This window comes from Bufo gargarizans, chromosome 5, assembly GCF_014858855.1.
Source record: "Bufo gargarizans isolate SCDJY-AF-19 chromosome 5, ASM1485885v1, whole genome shotgun sequence".
NCBI lineage: Eukaryota > Metazoa > Chordata > Amphibia > Anura > Bufonidae > Bufo > Bufo gargarizans.
Genome location: NC_058084.1, coordinates 375,556,831 through 375,577,213, shown reverse-complemented (window position 1 = coordinate 375,577,213; position 20,383 = coordinate 375,556,831). Strand labels below are relative to the sequence as shown.

At 41.0% G+C, this 20,383-nt stretch overlaps 1 protein-coding gene across 1 annotated transcript in view; it reads left to right on the top strand.

Moving 5' to 3' along the window:
* Positions 1-20,383, top strand: part of OSBPL10 (oxysterol binding protein like 10) — a 380,196-nt gene that overhangs the window by 341,272 nt on the left and 18,541 nt on the right. The window contains exons 9-10 of the mRNA XM_044293953.1: positions 11,066-11,252; positions 15,259-15,441. Of these exons, the coding sequence (XP_044149888.1) occupies positions 11,066-11,252; positions 15,259-15,441 (370 nt within the window). The remainder of the gene's footprint in view (positions 1-11,065; positions 11,253-15,258; positions 15,442-20,383) is intronic.

Genomic DNA, 20,383 nt, shown 5'->3' with positions numbered 1-20,383 from the left:
CAAACAGCAGGTGGCGCTATGCAGATACATTTTATAGAATAACTCAGTGGCTATGCAAAAATTTTTATTACATACAATTGCAAAAGAATTCAGGTCCAGGTGCTGGTTTGAAAACTGTAGAATATTTTTGTGGAAAAATCCCTTTAATTATTTAGCTCCATTACATTTTTGTGATTTCTAAACAAATTAGACTTTTGCTGTTATCCCAGTGTCCTGGTATGCAGACATGTATCCGTAGATGCCAGTGCATTGTACAGGCATACTAGTAAAGGTTTTTAGTTAGAGAAATTTCATCTCATATCTGTCAAGCCTGTGGCTCAGCTAGTAAGGCTGTTGCCTCTGTTACAGAAGGTCCCTGGTTTGAGACCCACCAGTGACAATTTGAATAAAAGGGGAATACAAATTTTTTATGTACACAGGGGTGTTCTCAACCAACATTACAATGCTCAAGGCCCTGGATATATGGGGGAATGACTTTTATTTTAACCCCTTCCCGACCTCCGCTATACATATACAGTGTATGGGAGCAGAGATCAAATGATCGCATGTTAAAGTCCGTAAGAGTGACTTAAAATAAGCCAAAAGAAATGTAAAAAAAAAAAATCTAACTATAAAAAAAATTGATAATAAAGATCATTGTCTTTGTTGCACACAAAAATTGACGTACTATTAAATTATAAACCTATTTATTTGGTATGGTGAACGCCATAATGGAAAAAATTAAAACTACGGATTTGCATTTTTATTTTTTTGTTGTTTCATCTCATAAAAAAAAGGAATAAACAAATGATCAAAATGACATTCTAAAATGGTATCAATAAAAACTACAGATTTGCCTGCAAAAAAGTCTGCCTACTTAGCTTAGCCACACCTTCTGCCAGTTTAGCTCCATCTACAACATGGGGTCACTTTAAAAAAAAAATTCCAGGGCAAATTTGAGTTCCCAATCCGCCCCTGCCTTTAAGCCTTCTTGATGTACATCATGGCTAGATTTTTTATTAAGCCGTGGTCAGGCACAAGAGCTATGACCGAGTGATCGCTGCAGGACTAACAGTCTCCTGCTGTAACCTCTCCCTGGGGTTTATCACCTAGATGTTGGGGTCCATAGTGACAATAATGACTAAATAGTCAGCTGGACAGAGGAAGCGGGCGTCCTCTGTCCCATTTATTTCCATGGAGAAGTGACTGCATAAGGAGGGCCACCTCACCAAGAGGTTAACGTGTGCTCTACCTGGGTGGAGGTCCCAGCTGCAAGGCACTGCATGGAAATTCAACCAATGCAGGATCATGATGGCTTCTATATTCTTTTGCTTCGTTTTCTGCAATGTTGTCATAAAAGCCCTATTTTTTTGGTTCTGTGTTTTCTGCAAAGTTGTACTAACTGTTGTAGAAGTTCCAGTAGCAAAAATGTAATTGTTTTGGAAGATTAGCCATTAGTTACAGCTCTAGTCTCTCCTGAAACCTTGGTCCATTTTGTTATTATGTTTGAAAAGCCCAATGCCATTTTTACCCCAAAAGTGCTTGTTGTTGCTGTCTTCATTAATATTCTGCCTACAAGAGCATCCCATCTACAGAGATATATCAGGCGCAGCTGTCTATAAACCTCCTTCTGTGCTTTTACTCAGATTAAACTCGGTGCTTAGAGCAGCAATCCACAACACACCAGGCACCAATAAACCGCTGCTACTGCCAGAATAAGCAAATGCGGCTAATTCTGCATTGCACGGAGGTGCCTAAATGCTACATCTGTTAAAGGCCCACATACAGAGATGGGGGTGGTGTATGTCAGCCTTTCACAGCCACAGGTACCCCTCATCTGGATACACATTCTTTTATGGGGCATCATAGTAAAATCCCCCTGTGTACATTTAGACAGAAAACTGCTGTGATCTGTTCCTTAAGTCCATCTGCTTGCATCTCCAGCATCAGCGCCGTCTCCTGAAGTTTGTTTGCATTTCTGCTTTTCAAGGACGCACATGTCACATTGGCGCTGGGACAGGAGCCATAGTACTAATCAGATTAATAATTGATTGTAATCCCTGCACCTGAATGCATATGTTTTCTGCAATGGCTGGCATCTAGGCATCCGAGGCCCAGTCTGAAGAGTCCCCCACCTATGTTGTTTGCTAAATAATTTATACAGAACATAATCTTTAAACAGCTGCTGTGAAACTAGACACGGGAGTGTAGGAAAGCCGCCCCGCTTAAATGAGGAAATGAGTTTGTTTTATGATCACTTTGCCTCTCTCTGTGACTCCCCATCTCTCTACTCTTTACGTTGCTTGCCATGCTGCGGCTGCTGAGCTTCTTGCCTGTAGGCTTCTTGAAGTACTTACAGTGCTGTCATCCTGCTGCCCAATGCGTGTTGATGGGTTTTTCTTAACTCCAAGAATCCGACGTCTCCCATTGTGCATGCTGGAGAACAAGGTTTTATTCTCCTCCCTTATAAAAAACACTGTTGTCAGTCCTCATAATGATAAATTGGACGTGCCTTCTGAACAAACACTATGGCTTTACCGCTTTGTTCATTGCTGTTGTGTATGTCTGTACTGAAGCAGTCAGAAGTGTGCACGGGTCCAATCGATTTAAGATGTTCTGATCAAAGAAAATGCAGAAACTGTAGGTTTGATACAATAGTTCTTGCCAAACTATATAAGCTCTATCTTCTATGTGCGACATTGGAAAACCTTTTGCTTTACTTGTGAAAAATAAGACAGCCATCTAAGTCACAGTTTCAGATATTGCCAGACATGGTCTTTCTGGCCAAACCGAGCAGCTCGGGCCGCCCCTCCAAGACAAATCTTATTACACACCTGCTGGCAGCAGCAAAAGTGTTGGTGCCTTTCCATTGGTTATAATCACTACCTCCATTTTTAGAAGAGTGGTACAATAAGGTTGACCAGATATGCAACTTTGAGGAACTTACCAGCTGGACATGATAACTTCCTGAAGATCTGGAGAGCCTTCAGGATGCAGTCATAACTGGATCCCTGGCACTCTCGGTACTCTCTGTTCTGCTGATACCCTGAGATTATGGGGTATTATTCAAACCTCCGTTCCCCATAAGGGTAAAATAACACACAATAATCAGCTGTTCAGGAGTAGCTCCAGTGCTAGAACTACACAGCTCCTTTCACTGAGTAGTGCTTACATGTATTTCTGGTGCCAGACCTACCCCTGCCAATCTGATATTGAAGACCTATCGTAGGAATAGTAATAGGAACAGAATTACAGAGTTATAAAACTTCTTACCACTCCTTTGATATGTGTGTGGATGTGTAGCAGTTTGGATGTCAAATAGCTTCTTCAGTCTGTTCAGTATCGTAGGTTTTATACATTCCTACTGCTTTGTACAGGTGGCCATACTTCTGTATCCCTCCATTGGAACACAATGGGAATTGCTTGCAATCTCCAGCAGCACTACACCACTTCTTCCTCCTCTGCTCTTCCAAACTCCCCGGGTTCAACTAGTCTCAGGTCTTTTGTTCCCCATGAATCTGCAGTTAGGGATCAAGGAAAAAGAAACCTTGCGCAGCAACTTTTGAAAAAGTCAACAAATTTGAATGGTCCTATTTGTTTTATTATATGCCCACAACTTATATTAGGCTAAATCACCATAAAAGCCAATAAAATATTAAAATGGATTTCTCGACCATTTTCACCATTTCAGTTTCAGAGTAGGAAGACGAAAGAGGAAAGGAGGTGGTGCTAGAGTTCTGCAAACAATTACTGTTGTGTTCCAATGGAGAGATGCATGAGCCAAGAAGCATGACCACCTGCACAAAGAACTAGAAATATATTAGGACTTTACTACTTGAGATACAGAATAGACTGAAGTGACTATTTGACATTCAAACTACTCCACTTCCACACATACCAAAGGAGTAGTAAGAGCTTTTATAACCCTGTAATTCTGTTAGACACTGATTTTATGTTATTTCTTCCTGGACTACAGGGGCTGGGTCTCCCACGGTATCTTATAGTAGATTCTGCCTATTTACCTAAATTGTAAGATATCCTAGGGATAAGTCATTAATTGTTAAATCCTGGAGAACCCCTTTAGATCAGGGGTCTCAAACACGCAGCCCATATCCGGCCCCTGAGCCATTTTTCTGTGGCCTGCAATACCTCAAGGCAGGGGGCAAACTATTAACTAATGAGTGCTTCCATCATGGGAAGTTTACAGAACAGGGAACGGTGATTATGGCATCACTAGTTCTGCACTGGCATTACTTACCACTCCCTGGTCCTCTTCAGCTCTGACCTTAAAGCGTACAGCTTCAGGACATAGTGTGCATAGCCGCACACTATGAGCTAACACTATGTGACTCAGAGAATGCAGTGCAGCGCTTGCGCTAGGACACAGTGCTGTGGTGCCTGGAGGAGGAGAGGAGACGTGATTATTTTTTTTGGTCTACTCTGAGGTCTGCTATTAGGAAACTGAGGGATTGGGTGGGGATTATAAGGGCATCAGCAGTCTGATTTGGGGTCTGTATAATTTCTGGGTCTGATCTGGGGTCTCTATGCATTTGGGGCTGATTTGGGGTGTAATCTTGGGTCTGATCTGGGATCTGTATACATTTGGGGTCTGATCTGGGGTCTATGAATTTAGGGACTGATCTGGAGTGTAATCTGGGGTCTGTATAAATTTGTGGGCTGATTTGATGTTTAATCTGGGGTCTGTATAAATTTGGGGGGGCGGATCTGGGATGTGTATGAATTTGGGGGTTGATTTGGTGTAATTTGGGGTCTGTGAAAACTTGGTTTCTGATCTGGGGTCTGTATGAATTTAGGGGCTGATTTGGGATTTAATATGAGGTCTTTATGAATTTGGGGGCAAACCTGGGGTCTGTATAACTTTGGGATCTGATCTGGAGTCTGTATGAACTCAGGGACGGATTTTGGGTGTAATCTGAGGTCTGTATGAATTTGAGGTCTGATCTAGGGTCTTTATGAATTTTGTGGCTGATCTGGGGTTTGTATAAATTTGTGGGCTGATCTGGGGGTCTGTGTGAACTTCCGGGCTGATTTGGGAGAGTAGTAATAAAAGTGATCAATGTGTGCAACCCCTAAATATTATCCAATCTTCTTAAAATTTGGCATATATATATATATTATACATCACTGAGACTCGGGGAGTACGCGAAGTCATATGAAAATCACATCTTTGGAAAAATGAAGCACCCTACATATAACATACGGTAGTTATCTGCACTGTAACACGTGGTCACAATGTTTCATGTGACATGGGAACCCCTCTGCAGTAAGTGCCTGCTGGGGAGGGAACAGTATCCCCTACAGAGTTGCAATTTCTCAGGAAAACAGAGCTCTGTATGGCTTTGTGTTTGCTTCTAATATAGTAAAGCACTAAAAAGAGCACAAATACATTATAATCATTATGATATCAGAGTCCTTCAGGCCAAAATTCCATTTCTGCAGAATAGTGGCGCTGGGTCCAGCTCTTAGAATAATGTTTATTTTGTGCTTGGAATGAAATTGACTGTGCAATAAAGCTAAGTACCTGGATCACAATTTGTGTAACAAGCTTACATTCCCCGTCTAAATCGAAATATTTTGTAGTCTTATAAGTGGACTTTTCTTGGGTATTTATTTAATTTTTTGAGTAAGCGCACAAGAAGGCACTTAGGTAAGTCATATTTTTCTAGTCCTGACCAATCAAGGTCACTTTATCTATGTCATGAAGTGTTTAACCACTTGCTGTCACGGTAACGCCGATAGGCGTCCGGACGGCAGCGCTCTCAGTGACGCCTATTGGCGTCATCTCGTGAGACCTGAGATCTCCTGTGAAAGCGCACTCACAGGAGCGCGCGTTCACAGGATTGCGCAGTATTCAAGTTTAACTACAGCCTGCCAGCGATGAAATAGGTATATCAGATGCTATTTTGTAAATTGCGTCTAATATACCTGCTACCTGCTCCTCTGGTGGTCCCTTTTGCTTGGATCGACCACCAGAGGACACAGGCAGCTCTGTAAGTAGCGCCAAGCACCACACACACATTACCCCCCCCCCCCCCCGTCACTTATTAACCCCTTATTAACCCCTGATCACCCCATATAGACTCCCTGATCACCCCCCTGTCATTGATCACCCCCCTGTAAGAGTCCCTTATCACCACCAGTTAGTTAGCGCCCAGCCCACCGCCCCGCAGTCGCTGATTAGCGTCATCGCTGTCGCTAATCAGCACTAGTACTATATAGTATCTGTAAGTGATCAAGACTGATCGCAATCAGATCTATATCAGTACATTAGGGTCACCTTAGGCTCTACAAAAAACGCAGTGTTCGCCCGATCAGGCCTGATCTTGTGTCCACACTTGCGTTCAGTCCGCCCAACCGCAGTGACAGAATATATATTTTTTCTGATTACTGCAAAAACACCGTAAATCGCTGCGGCGCTATAAAGATCACTTTTGAGGGGCATGGCGAGTTCATAGAAGGCACAAGTTAGCGGAAATAGTTTTTTTTTTTGTTTTGTTTTGTTTCTTCTTACAAAGTCTCATATTCCTCTAACTTGTGACAAAAAATAAAATCTTACATGAACTCACCATACCCCTCACGGAATCCAAATGCGTAAAAATGCCCTGTGAAATCCTAAAGGTACTCATTGGTTTTTGGGCCCCTTTGTGCACCTAGGCTGCAAAAAAGTGTCACACATGTGGTATCGCCGTACTCAGAAGAAGTAGGGCAATGTGTTTTGGGGTGTATTTTTACATATACCCATACTGTGTGAGATAAATATCTCTGTAAATGACAACTTTTTAAAAAAAAGTGTATACAAAGTTGTCAATTTACAGAGATATTTCTCTCACCCAGCATAGGTATATGTAAAAATACATGCCAAAACACATTGCCCTACTTCTTCTGAGTACGGCGATACCACATGTGTGACACTTTTTTGCAGCCTAGGTGCGTAAAGGGGCCGAAAGTCCAACGAGTACCTTTAGGCTTTACAGGGTTGCTCACAATCTAGCCCCGCCCAAAATCCCAGAACAGTAAACACACCCCACAAATGACCCCATTTCGGAAAGTAGACACCCCAAGGTATTCACTGAGGGACATAGTGAGTCCGTGGGAGATTTAATTTTTTTTGCCAGAAGTTAGCAGAAATGGAAACTTTATTATTTATTTTTTTTTCCTCAAAGTGTCATTTTCCGCTAACTTGTGAAAAAAAATTAAATCATTCATGAACTCACCATGCCCCTCCGCAAATACTTTGGGGTGTCTTCGTTCTAAAATGGGGTCATTTGGGGGGTATTAATACTATCCTGGCATTCTAGCACCTCAAGAAACATGACGTGTTCAGAAAGTCAGAGCTGCTTCAAAATGCGGAAATTCAAATTTTTGTACCATAGTTTGTAAACGCTATAACTTCTGCGCAAACAAATAACTATACACTTATTGCATTTTTTTTATCAAAGACATGTAGCACAATAAATTCTGACACAAACTTGTATAGAAATGTAATTATAGTTGAACAATTTTACCAGAAAATGTAAAAAATTCACTTTCTTTTAGAAAATTGCGGTCTTTTTTGATTAATATCAGAAAAACGAAAAATCTCAGCAGCAATCAAATACCACCAAAAGAAAGCTGTATTTGTGATAAGAAAAGAAGGTAAAATTAATTTGGGTGCCAAGTTGCATGACCGAGCAATAAACCGTTAAAGTTGTGAAGTGCCGATTTGTAAAAAAGGGCCTGGTCACAAGGGGGGTATAAACCTGTGGTCCTTAAGTGGTTAAACACTAAGTGAAACTAGAGAAGAAAAGTGTACAGCTTCTAAGCGAAATGAAAAATAAAAAGGAAAAAGTCTGGTACGGTGTTATTCAGTAGAAAACTACTATTGCAAGCCTGATACTTTTTAATGACTAACAAAAATAGAAGTAATGATGTTACATAGCGAGCTTTCAAGACATCACCAGACCCTTCATCAGGCGTACTACAAGAATGTATAAAGAAACAACAATATATATACAATAAGAACAGAGACATGGTGTATTGAATGGACATTTGAAAAACAACAGAATATAAAAAATCTTGAAAATGAGTCCTTATTATCTTTTGCTGTGTGAAAGTTTTACGGTCTCTAAATTAATGTAATTTCGGAGAACTGGTGCCTCCACTATGTCTTTAGAAGTCTCTTTAGATCCTGTAGTGTTATACATTGACACATTGAATACGGGACTGAATTAGTCCCTGGGGTTTATACAGAATACGTCATCTAAGCCCTCCCAGGAGACGCAAGGAAAGCCGGCCCATACACCAATAAGCCGTGCAGGAGCACTACAGTCCGACCACCCACTTTAAGACGTCGTGATGAAGGGGGCAGTCCGCCCCAGAAACGCGTAGACTTATATTAATAAAGAACCTACTTTATTTTACCTATCTGAGTCCTGTCTTCTGCAGCAGCGCTGTTATAAATAAGGTTCTATATTTTTTATCACTATCCACCTCCCTGGGGTTTATGGCACACAACAAGATCTAGAGAGTCTTCTATAGACATAGTGGGGGAACAGGTCTCAGAGATAATATCAATTTAGAGACAATAAAGCTTCCAGACCACATATCTGTAAGATAACTAAGGACTCATTCTCAAGATTTTTTTACATTTTGTTGTTTTTCAAATGTCCATTCATTACGCCATATCTCTACGCCATATCTTGTTGTTTCTTCATACATTCTTGTAGTAGGCCTGATGAAGGGACTGGTGATGTCATGAAAGCTCGCTACGTAACATCATTGTGTCTATTTTTGTCAGCCATCAAAAGGTATCAGGGCTGCAAGACTCTTATTCTGTTTCTCTTAATGAGAGCGCTAAACTAAGCAAAATTAGGAATGTTGTGAGACACCCAAATGGTGTAATGTCACACCTCAAGTTCTCCTATTTCATTATTTCTTACTGCAATGCCTCCTCTTCCTAACCTGTGATGAGAGAACTTTTTGGGCAGAAAATAATTAACCCTTTGAGTACCGGAGAATTTTTCAGTTTTGCGTTTACATTTTTCACTCGCTTTCTGGAGCCATAACTTCTATTTTTCCATTCCCTCTTGGCGTGGTCTCTGCGTTAAGATGCCGGGTTGTGAACTTCAAAGCAGCCTCTGGATATCTCTGGATCCATGTGAGCAAAAGTAACAATTACACCATTTACCGTTTATCCATGAATTAATAAACAAGATCCACAAGCAAGTCCGAGGTTGTCTCTGCTCCATACTCAGTGCCGAAGAATGTTTCTTTTTCCCTCCTACTGCGTTACATGTAGCTGGACTATAGTATGGTTCTCTACACTTTATACAATTTTAGATCTTAGTCTAGTTCTATCCATGTATAATGCTGTCTCTCACTGGCATCATGGCTTTGTTTATAGTGGAACCATGACTGCTGTGACGAATCTGTTTTCACATACACCCCAGCAAGCCTGGCATATCCCATTGACTTATTATGGGACCCATCAGATATGCAGTACTTTAAGAAAAATGCTGCAGACTATATGCTGTTCTTTCTGTCAAAATTCTGTAACCGCTGACTGAAGGCAAATAATGCTAATGCGAAGAGAGCCTTGGAGCGTGCATGTCAAATGCCTATGAATTAAAGCATTACCCTGCCCTCCACAACCTTGGAAGAAGGCATGGACTCTTTTGCCTATGGACTTTCAATTACCAACTTGATTTACTGGGGTGAAAAACTTGTTTGCTTTCTAACATATATTAAAACATTGAACCGTAGATGGGGAAACATTTTTCTTTAATGTCAAGTTTATTTAAAGAACAAAGTATCAAATGTATTTGCTCCCTTGGGATTTAACTATTATGCATGTCCTGTCAGAAAAATAATGCATTTACTGTCACAGCCGAGAACCTTGTTCAGTGTGCTGTGAAAACTTTGCAGAGATGAGATGAACTCCATTAGTCTAATCGCTGCTGATCACCTTCCAAACACTGTAAAAATGACTTTACAGCATAAGGAAATCTGCAGCCAATATGTTTTAATGTTACATTTCCAAGAACCTTCACTTTGCGGAGATTATTTTACGTTACATACTCGCAGCATCAGATCCCTTTGAATGGCATTTGTCTTTAAAGGGGTATTCCAGGATTTCTCAGAATAAGCCATCGGGATGTCATTGGTGGAGGTCTGACACCTCGCACCCTCATCGATCAGAATATTTTGCCTCCAGCATTTTTTATTTTGTGCCATTGTAAATGAAAGGTAACAGGTGTTTGCTATTAATGCGGCGAAGATTGTGAAAGTATGTAATTATTTAGGGAATTTGAGACACACTGGGGTCGTTTATCAAACTGGTGTAACGTAGAACTGGCTTAGTTGCTCATAGCAACCAATCAGATCCCACCTTTCATTTTCCAAAGGAAAAGGTGAAATCTGATTGGTTGCTATGGGCAACTCAGCCAGTTCTACTTTACACCAGTTTGATAAATCTCCCCCACTGTGCCACTGGTTTCCTACTTGTGACACTGCGCCACAGGGTTATCTACTAACAGATCTTTACGCCACTTTTTAGACCACCTTGGAGCTGGTATAGGTTTTAACTCAAGCTCTTAAACTAGGACAAAAGAAGGCACAAAGTAGGTCAAGACAAATACACAATACACATGTCTCAAACGAATACACATTTTGGCCCAGAACGTAGAACGTACGCCACAAATTTTGGCACATGCCCGATTTTAGGCACAGCTACAATGATATCTGTGCTAATATGTCCAGATATTAAAGCGGTCAACTAATGATAACCAGCAATGTGGCATGACCGTAAGGTGGTACTGTCATGTAGTTTGCACTGAAATGTCCTACTCTATACTCTTTTCACATGATTAGGAAAACAGATCCGGTAGAATTTATAGTAATCGGACAATATTGCCAGTGGCACGTCCTTTGAGAAAAGAGCAGATCGCTTGTACTATAAAAATGCTATTTAACACAGTACTATACAGAGTACCTGATTTATTTTATTCAATTATAGCAGCAATGCATTTTTCTAAGTGTATTGTACATTTAACTCTATGTTCCTTTGTGTGCTTTTCTAATCACTCAGGGGTGCTCAAGCTGATGGAGTATGGAGAGGAATATGTATTTACTCTTCCCAGTGCCTATGCTCGTTCAATACTCACTGTTCCCTGGGTGGAATTGGGAGGTAAAGTCAATATTACCTGTGCCAAGACAGGATATACCGCCACAGTTACATTCCACACCAAGCCTTTCTATGGAGGAAAGGTGCACAGGTAAGAGAGAAAAATTCACATCGGAAGTTATTATAGAAAATGGTGGTTTTGAAGGAGAACTTTACATAAGACTTAGGGACAGGCAGTTTGTAGTCATTTGACAGAATTTTAGCGAGGTTGCCCTGGATTAAAATTATATTGCAGCTCAACCCCATACACTTCAATCGAGCTGAGCTGCAATACCATATAACAACCCATGGACGAGGGTGGTGCTGTTTCTGAAAGAGAACAGTAACTTTTATTTTTTAATTTACATTTAATCTTTAATAGCTACGTTTAAAATATCAATGGCAGGACGTGTTTATTGTCCATCGGTGCTCGTTCTGCTCGAACATTGTGCAGTTTAATAGGGTCCTGACGTTGTATGAAATCTTTTCAAAACAATTTACCTTTCTCCTGATAAGACAGAGTTGGTCATAGAACAAATGTCTCAGTGGGAGTTTAATAATTTGAATGGCATCATGTCATTAGAGATATGACATAGGAATATGCCAGAAGCCTGGATGATTGTGGGTAATCCCAATTACCGGTCTTAATAAGCCCCTGCACTGGTGGTGGATCGTCGGAAGTTACATAGAGGCGCAGGCCACTACATAACTTCAGTGGATCCTCCGCAGAGTCTAAATGTAAGCCCTCTTCCTTGCTGTCTTACATTTAGACCATTTTCTATGCCTAAACCAGATGCAAAAAATGATGAATGAGATAGGCCTGCCGGACCATCCCCTTCCCCGCCCACACCACACCAGACCTCGCGTGAGTGGAGAATAAGTCGCAGGTTCTGCCGCAACATAGCGGGCAACAGAATCTGTGTCAGATATACGCCATAAAAGTGGCGTATATCTGTTTAAAAATGACCCCTACAGTTTTGATGGAAATGTGAAAAAATCTACTCAATTTGCATAAAATGACATGCTGTGGACTTAAAATTTGCACCACAGGGGAATTACGCTGTACGTTTGTTTTGCATGATGCATTTGCAGATTTTTAAAAATGTCATCCATATTGGTGGTGTCATAAGTCTGCAGCATTTCAGCCCTGTCTGGACTTTTCCTTAAAGAGTTTCCATACTCCCATAGCATATAATGGATAGTGTCCAAGATTGCAATGCTATAAATGGATTAGTGGAGGGAAAACCTCAAAGATCAAGCATTTATTCATAGAAATTTCTTGAAACATTTGAAAACTTTCCCTTGTTATTATTCTGCATCCTCTACCAAACGTTACTGTTAGTACTGTACATTCTGACAGGTTGTACCACTACATGCCTATGTACACCTTCAGGCATGACTACCATAGTGGCAGTCCATGCAACTGCTATGGGGCCCAGGGCAAGAGGGGACCCAGTTAGGATCATCCCCTCTTCTACTGGGGGTGAAAACTTGGTCAGGAGTCTATTCTCTAAAGGAACTTTTAGCAAATGAGGCAGTGGAAAAAATGGCCCAAGGGTCATTGAAAGGGGTTTAGGTGGAAACCCTTCTGTCCTTTGTGGGAGGCCTGGTTTGATCCTTGCTATGGGGCCCTTTCTTCTGTATGTACGCCACTGCCTTCAGGAGCATTTTTTTATATATGATTACATCTTACTCATTTTGGGCTTAAAATAATTTTTTTAATTGGTCAAAAATAATTAGCAGCTTTGTCATAAAGGGTTAAATTCAGCCTAAGGCTACATGCACATGAACATTGTTTGTTTCCGCGCCCAAGCTTTTTTTTTTTTTGCGGATAGGATGCAGATCCAATCATTTCAATGGGTCCGCAAAAAATTAGGACAGCACACTGCGTGCTGTCCGCATAAGTATGTCCGTTCCATAGCCCCTCAAAAAAATAGAACATGCCCGATTCTTGTCAGTTTTAGGCATTGTTACAATGGATCCGCAAAAAAATACGGATGGCATACGGATGTAATCCTTTTTTTTTTTTTGCGGATCCGCATATGGTCGTGTGCATGTAACCTAACTGTGAGAATCTCACTTGCAGCCTTTATCTCTAAATTACTAATAGCTAAAAAACACTTTGTTTAGACACATTCTTATCAGTAAGATTAAGCTAAACGAGGTCAGAGATAAGCATCCATCAGCTGAGCTGCCTGACATAACGCAGTAAAACACAGAGCATGCTACTATAGAAAGAGAACCTTAAGGCTGTACAGAGAAAGGGGATCAAAATTTTTAATAAAAAACTATTTAAAAAACAATTTTAACTCAAAAGGAGTACAATGAAATAATAAAAATATTGACAATAGTACAAACCGGATTCCCAAAAAGTTGGGACACTATACAAATCGTGAATAAAAACTGAATGCAATGATGTGGAGGTGCCAACTTCTAATATTTTATTCAGAATAGAACATAAATCACGGAACAAAAGTTTAAACTGAGAAAATGTACCATTTTAAGGGAAAAATATGTTGAATCAGAATTTCATGGTGTCAACAAATCCCAAAAAAGTTGGGACAAGGCCATTTTCACCACCGCGTGGCATCTCGCCTTCTTCTTACAACACTCAACAGACGTCTGGGGACCGAGGAGACCAGTTTCTCAAGTTTATAAATAGGAATGCTCTCCCATTCTTGTCTAATACAGGCCTCTAACTGTTCAATCGTCTTGGGCCTTCTTTGTTGCACCTTCCTCTTTATGATGCGCCAAATGTTCTCTATAGGTGAAAGATCTGGACTGCAGACTGGCCATTTCAGTACCCGAATCCTTCTCCTACGCAGCCATGATGTTGTGATTGATGCAGAATTTGGTCTGGCATTATCTTGTTGAAAAATGCAGGGTCTTCCCTGAAAGAGATGACATCTGGATGGGAGCATATGTTGTTCTAGAACCTGAATATATTTTTCTGTATTGATGGTGCCTTTCCAGACATGCAAGCTGCCCATGCCACACGCACTCATGCAACCCCATACCATCAGAGATGCAGGTTTCTGAACTGAGCGTTGATAACAACTTGGGTTGTCCTTGTCCTCTTTGGTCCGGATGACATGGCGTCCCAGATTTCCAAAAAGAACTTCGAATCGTGACTCGTCTGACCACAGAACAGTCTTCCATTTTGCCACACTCCATTTTAAATGATCCCTGGCCCAGTGAAAACGCCTGAGCTTGTGGATCTTGCTTAGAAATGGCTTCTTCTTTGCACTGTAGAGTTTCAGCTGGCAACGGCGGATGGCACGGTGGATTGTGTTCACTGACAATGGTTTCTGGAAGTATTCCTGAGCCCATTCTGTGATTTCCTTTACAGTAGCATTCCTGTTTGTGGTGCAGTGTCGTTTAAGGGCCCGGAGATCACGGGCATCCAGTATGGTTTTACGGCCTTGACCCTTATGCACAGAGATTGTTCCAGATTCTCTGAATCTTCGGATGATGTTATGCACAGTTGATAATGATAGATGCAAAGTCTTTGCAATTTTTCGCTGGGTAACACCTTTCTGATATTGCTCCACTATTTTTCTGCGCAACATTGTGGGAATTGGTGATCCTCTACCCATCTTGGCTTCTGAGAGACACTGCCACTCTGAGAAACTCTTTTTATACCCAATCATGTTGCCAATTGACCTAATTAGTGGTTATTGTTCTTCCAGCTCTTCGTTATGCTCAAATTTACTTTTTCCAGCCTCTTATTGCTACTTGTCCCAACTTTTTGTGGATTTGTTGACACCGTGAAAATTTGAATCAACATATTTTTCCTTTGAAATGATACATTTACTCGGATTAAATGTTTGATCTGTCATCTACGTTCTATTACAAATAAAATATTGACATTTGCCATCTCCACATAATTGCATTCAGTTTTTATTCACAATTTGTTTAGTGTCCCAACTTTTTTGGAATCCGGTTTGTAGATTCGCCCCGCTGTCTTCTTCCTCATGTGGCTTAGATGTACACTGCAGAATGTCAGGTTGAAATAGATGGACTTAACATAATTTTAGTCTTCTTTTTCAACCTTATTACTATGATTTGCTAGACAAACTATTATTTAATTTTTGTATATGTTACTTCTTTATATCTAGAGTCACCGCAGAGGTTAAACATAATCCCACCAACATAATAGTTTGTAAGGCCCAAGGGGAATGGAATGGAACTCTAGAATTCACATACAACAGTGGAGAAACTAAAGTCATAGATACTTCTAAGCTGTCAGTTATCAGGAAAAAGATTCGACCAGTGGAGAAACAGGGACCTACTGAATCAAGGTTGGTACATTTACCATATCACCTGTGATATATAATGTCAGTCTTATAACAATAATTATGTGTTTTTTCTTCAGAATTGAAATACTTAGAAACATAACCACTTTAATCTTTTAATACTCTCAGTGATTTGAAAACAGTGAAAAAAAAGTACTGACATTTTAATGTATATGATGAGTTTTAGCTATTAGATTGGCAGCAGATCCCTGTGGCTACTTTAAATATTTTCATGCTATTTACAGCAGACATTCTGTGCTGATTAATATTTTAATATGTCTTGACAGAGGTCAGAATTCACCTTTTCATGATTAATATTGTAATAGCTCTTTATGGAGGTCAGAATTCATTTTTTCAGATACAGAGATCAGAATCCTCTGCATAGCCATAGAGTTAAAAGATAAAATCTGTCCGTCTGCTGCCACCAGTAGAGGGAGCTTAGCACCCTCAGCAGTCAGACATTTATAGTATCACCTATAAATTAATTTGGATATCTCTATCACAAAAACAGAGGATAAAAATGAAGATGTACTGTAATAAAAATCATTCACAGTAAATATTCTTTCTTTATAAAATTCTGCCTGCCACCATACACATAAGATAAGTGTCCACAGCTATCTCTTTTTACTATGTAAAGAATATGTGTGCACATCAAAGCTTTCATGTTATATAGAAAAATACAAATGTAATATTAAAGCAAACTCCCATCAAGGTTTTCTGTAAGGAGTGTTCACCATTCATACATAAAACGGTGAGGCCAAAAAGAGCATTTGTTTTGCATTTTTTGCAAAGCATTATAGAATGAAATTTGCCTCCAGCAATAGAGCAGTCTCAGTGGGAAGCAAGCAGCAGCCATATTACTGTAGTGAGACGTAAATGAAATGGACGCTTATAGTGTAAATAAGGGTGAACATCAAAGTTACACGTCTTAATCTTCCCTTCTTGGAGCGGTGGAGAAGGAGCAGTAGAAGAATTTGTAACACAATGAATGCTTGAAAGTTTTTGAATGGTAAACATTGTAAAAACTTGGCTCAGTCTAATATGTGAATCTCCACTGCTAAATAAAAACACATCACACGTCCACCATACTTGTTCCCTGTTACGAGATACCTATATACAGATGTGTCTTTGTGTCTTAGCTCTAATTGGTTATAGTCAGGACTTCAATTTCTCATGAAACTAATTCAATACAATATCACAACATATTAGCAAAACCCTCGACAGGCCGCAACCCACCACACAAGCACTGGGTGGCCTCATATAGACAAACTCACACCTCTGACACAATATTGTAAAATCATGTTATTTTGAAAAACTGGTTACCTTGTACTGGGATGTGTTCAGCCACGAGGAAAGGTAGGGAAGGACATATCTGTATCAGTAGCAAGCAGATTAACTGACTTTTTCAGTAATAAAATTACCTTCCCAACAAAATTAGACAAGAGATGAGCGAATCAGTTCTAAATGAATCGGATTCTTTAAGAATTTGACAAAAACTCATCTGCCAAAGAAATCCTAAATGTTTGTAATATGCGTCAGGCGAATTGCGCAAAAAAGACTGCGGCCAGGGCCATTTTACTGTGAATATTGCTGGGGAAAATTACAGGAAGGTAGTGTCACGGAAGGTGTACAGGAAACAAGACAATGCAAAATGAATATATGACTCCCTGGATCCAAAACTAAGGAACAAAAGGGAGACCCCTGCATAAGACCTGGCACTGTCCCTGACTGCTCAGCCTATGCGAAAATCCCAATGGTGGATGATCGCATATCCTCGTACCTCGACTATATATCACCTGAACACCCTACAATAGTGAGGGGACACTACCACCGGCTCCCTACACTAGACACGGAGGGAGTCAGGGTCACCTGGGATCCAGCAAACAGAAAATCACAAATAAATGTACAGCACTTATCTTGTAGAAGACTGGAAAATGGGATCAGCATGCACACACACTCCAGGAAGTTGTATAAGCCGCACACTAATGCATTATGGGGAGGAATTTAAAGGGATGCAATCAGTCAAACTACATGACAGCTGAGAGAGGCTAACGAGATGAGGAACTGAAAACCAAAACAAAGACACTCAAGGAGGAGGTTCTGAAAGGCTTCTGTCAGAGCTTCTCAGCTGTCTGGTTGTGACAGTACCCCTCCCTCTACGAGTGGACTCCGGACACTCAGAGCCCACCTTCTCAGGATGGGACCTATGGAAAGCCCTGATGAGACGAGTGGCCTTAATGTCCATCACTGGGACCCACATCCTCTCCTCAGGACCATAACCCTCCCAATGAACGAGGTACTGGAGAGAACCGCGGACAAGACGAGAAACGAGCCTCTCACTGGGCTGCCTGCACCTCTGCCTCCAATTCAGGAAAAAGAGCAGAGACCACCACACCTTCAGCCAAAATGGGAACCGGGTCTTCAAAATTCCCACCTCCCGGAAAACAACGTGACAGGGCATCTGCCTTCACATTCTTAACCCCAGGGCAGAACGTGACAACAAAATTAAACCTTGAAAAGAACAAAGACCATCTGGCCTGTCTCGGGTTCAGACGCTTGGCTGACTCCAAGTAGGCCAGATTTTTATGGTCAGTAAACACGGTAATAGGGTGTCTGGCTCCCTCTAGCCAATGGCGCCATTCCTCAAAAGCCAACTTGATGGCCAACAATTCCCTATCTCCCACATCGTAATTTCTCTCTGCGGAGGAGAGTTTCTTCGAAAAAAAGGCACACGGTCGCCATTTGGCAGGAGAGGAACCCTGAGACAAGACCGCACCCACACCCACCTCAGAAGCATCAACCTCAACTATGAAGGGTAGAGAAATATCAGGTTGTACCAAGATGGGAGCAGAAGCAAAACTCTCCTTGATATTAGAAAAGGCCTTACGCGCCTCTACCGACCAGGAAGAAAAATCTACCCCCTTTCTGGTCATATCAGTGAGTGGTTTAACAATAGAGGAATAATTCAAAATAAACTTCCTGTAATAATTGGCAAAACCCAAAAAATGCATCAGCGCCTTCTGATTCTCAGGAAGCTCCCACTCAAGCACAGCGCGGACCTTCTCTAGGTCCATGCGAAAACCAGAAGTGGAGAGAAGAAACCCCAGAAATTGAATTTCTGGGACCGCAAACACACATTTTTCCAGTTTCGTGTATAATTTATTCTCCCGCAGGATGAGCAAGACCTGACGTAAGTGTTCCTTATGAGTTTTGAAATCAGGAGAAAAAATCAAAATGTCATCCAAATACACTAATACAAATTTTCCCATTAAATGATAAAAAATGCTGTTCACGAAATGCTGAAAAACGGCTGGGGCATTCATCAAACCAAAAGGCATAACCAAATTTTCAAAATGGCCCTCAGGGGTATTGAAGGCCGTCTTCCATTCGTCTCCTTCTCTGACCCTGACCAGGTTGTATGCCCCTCTTAGATCTAATTTGGAAAAGACTTTAGCCCCAACAACCTGGTTAAACAGGTCCGGGATCAGAGGAAGCGGATAAGGGTCACGAATAGTGATACTATTCAGCTCCCTGAAATCCATACAAGGTCTTAAAGAACCATCTTTTTTCTTAACAAAGAAAAAACCAGCGGCAACAGGTGACTTCGAGGGTCGTATGTGTCCTTTTCTCAGACTCTCCGAGATATAAGCACGCATAGCGACCCTTTCAGGTTGAGAAAGATTGTATAAACGAGATTTAGGCAGCTTGGCGCCTGGGATGAGATTAATAGGGCAATCGTACTCCCTGTGCAAGCCGCACACTAATGCATTATGGGGAGGAATTTAAAGGGATGCAATCAGTCCAACTAAATGACAGCTGAGAGAGGCTAACGAGATGAGGAACTGAAAACCAAAACAAAGAAACTCAAGGAGGAGGTTCTGAAAGGCTTCTGTCAAAGCTTCTCAGCTGTCTGGTTGTGACAGGTAGAAGATGGAGGATCGCTGTACTCACGGAGGGGGGGTGGGTGGGGGGGTACGACTTTCCCTGATTTGCTTAAAGGCTGACAGACAGCATGATCAGCCAATCAGAGGCAGTATTCGTCCAAGTCCTTCTGCTCAGAAGGAAGAAACATCATTATGTGCGTACCTAGGGATGTGATAGGGTGTATTGTGGCTGACAAAAACACAGTTGAAAAGACACAAGCCTTTAACCTGATAACGACCAAGTGCCGTACATGTACCGGGCTTTAATCTGGATTCTTGACTGTCACTGACCACGAGGAGGACACAGAAGTAGTTTATTACCACTTCTGCCTTCTCCTCTCTTCCTTACATAGCACTCAGTAAGTGTTATACAGTGAATAGAGGAAGCAGTTATATCATGTGATCGCTAAGTGTCTCAGTTATAGCAGAGCTGCAGGGTCTTAGAAGACCCTGTTTAGCTCTGCCAGTGTGCAGTATCCCTAAAGGAGACTTTTTGCCCTGTAACTGGGACTTCTCTGAGACCTCCCTCAGAGGTCTTTTATTGAAGTCTTTGGCGTCATGTTAGGTGCCAAAAAAGTATTTAAAATATTGTAAAATACAAATAAAAGAAAAACAAACACAGAAATGCCCACGCCAAATGAAACTATTGCCATTGTCGCCACTGTTCACACAAAACTATACATATTATATATCAAACAACCAACACAAAATAGGGAATCCATGTTAATAATTTTTTGGGTGTCAGTTTGTATGTTTAAAATTGAGCTATAGATGTCCTGTAAAAAGACATTGCAAAAATGATTTTGGTAGTTCACCAAATAGAAGAAATAGGGTTGTTAAACAACCACGTGTGCTAAATCAAATCACAAAACAGTGTCTGGTCCTTAAGACATTTTTAGGCCTGGTCAGTAAAGTGTTAATCTAGCTACTAGGGGTGCTATAGAGAGAGTATAAGGAGAGAATAGGGAGATATACAGTCAGGTCCATAAATATTGGGACATCAACACAATTCTAACATTTTTGGC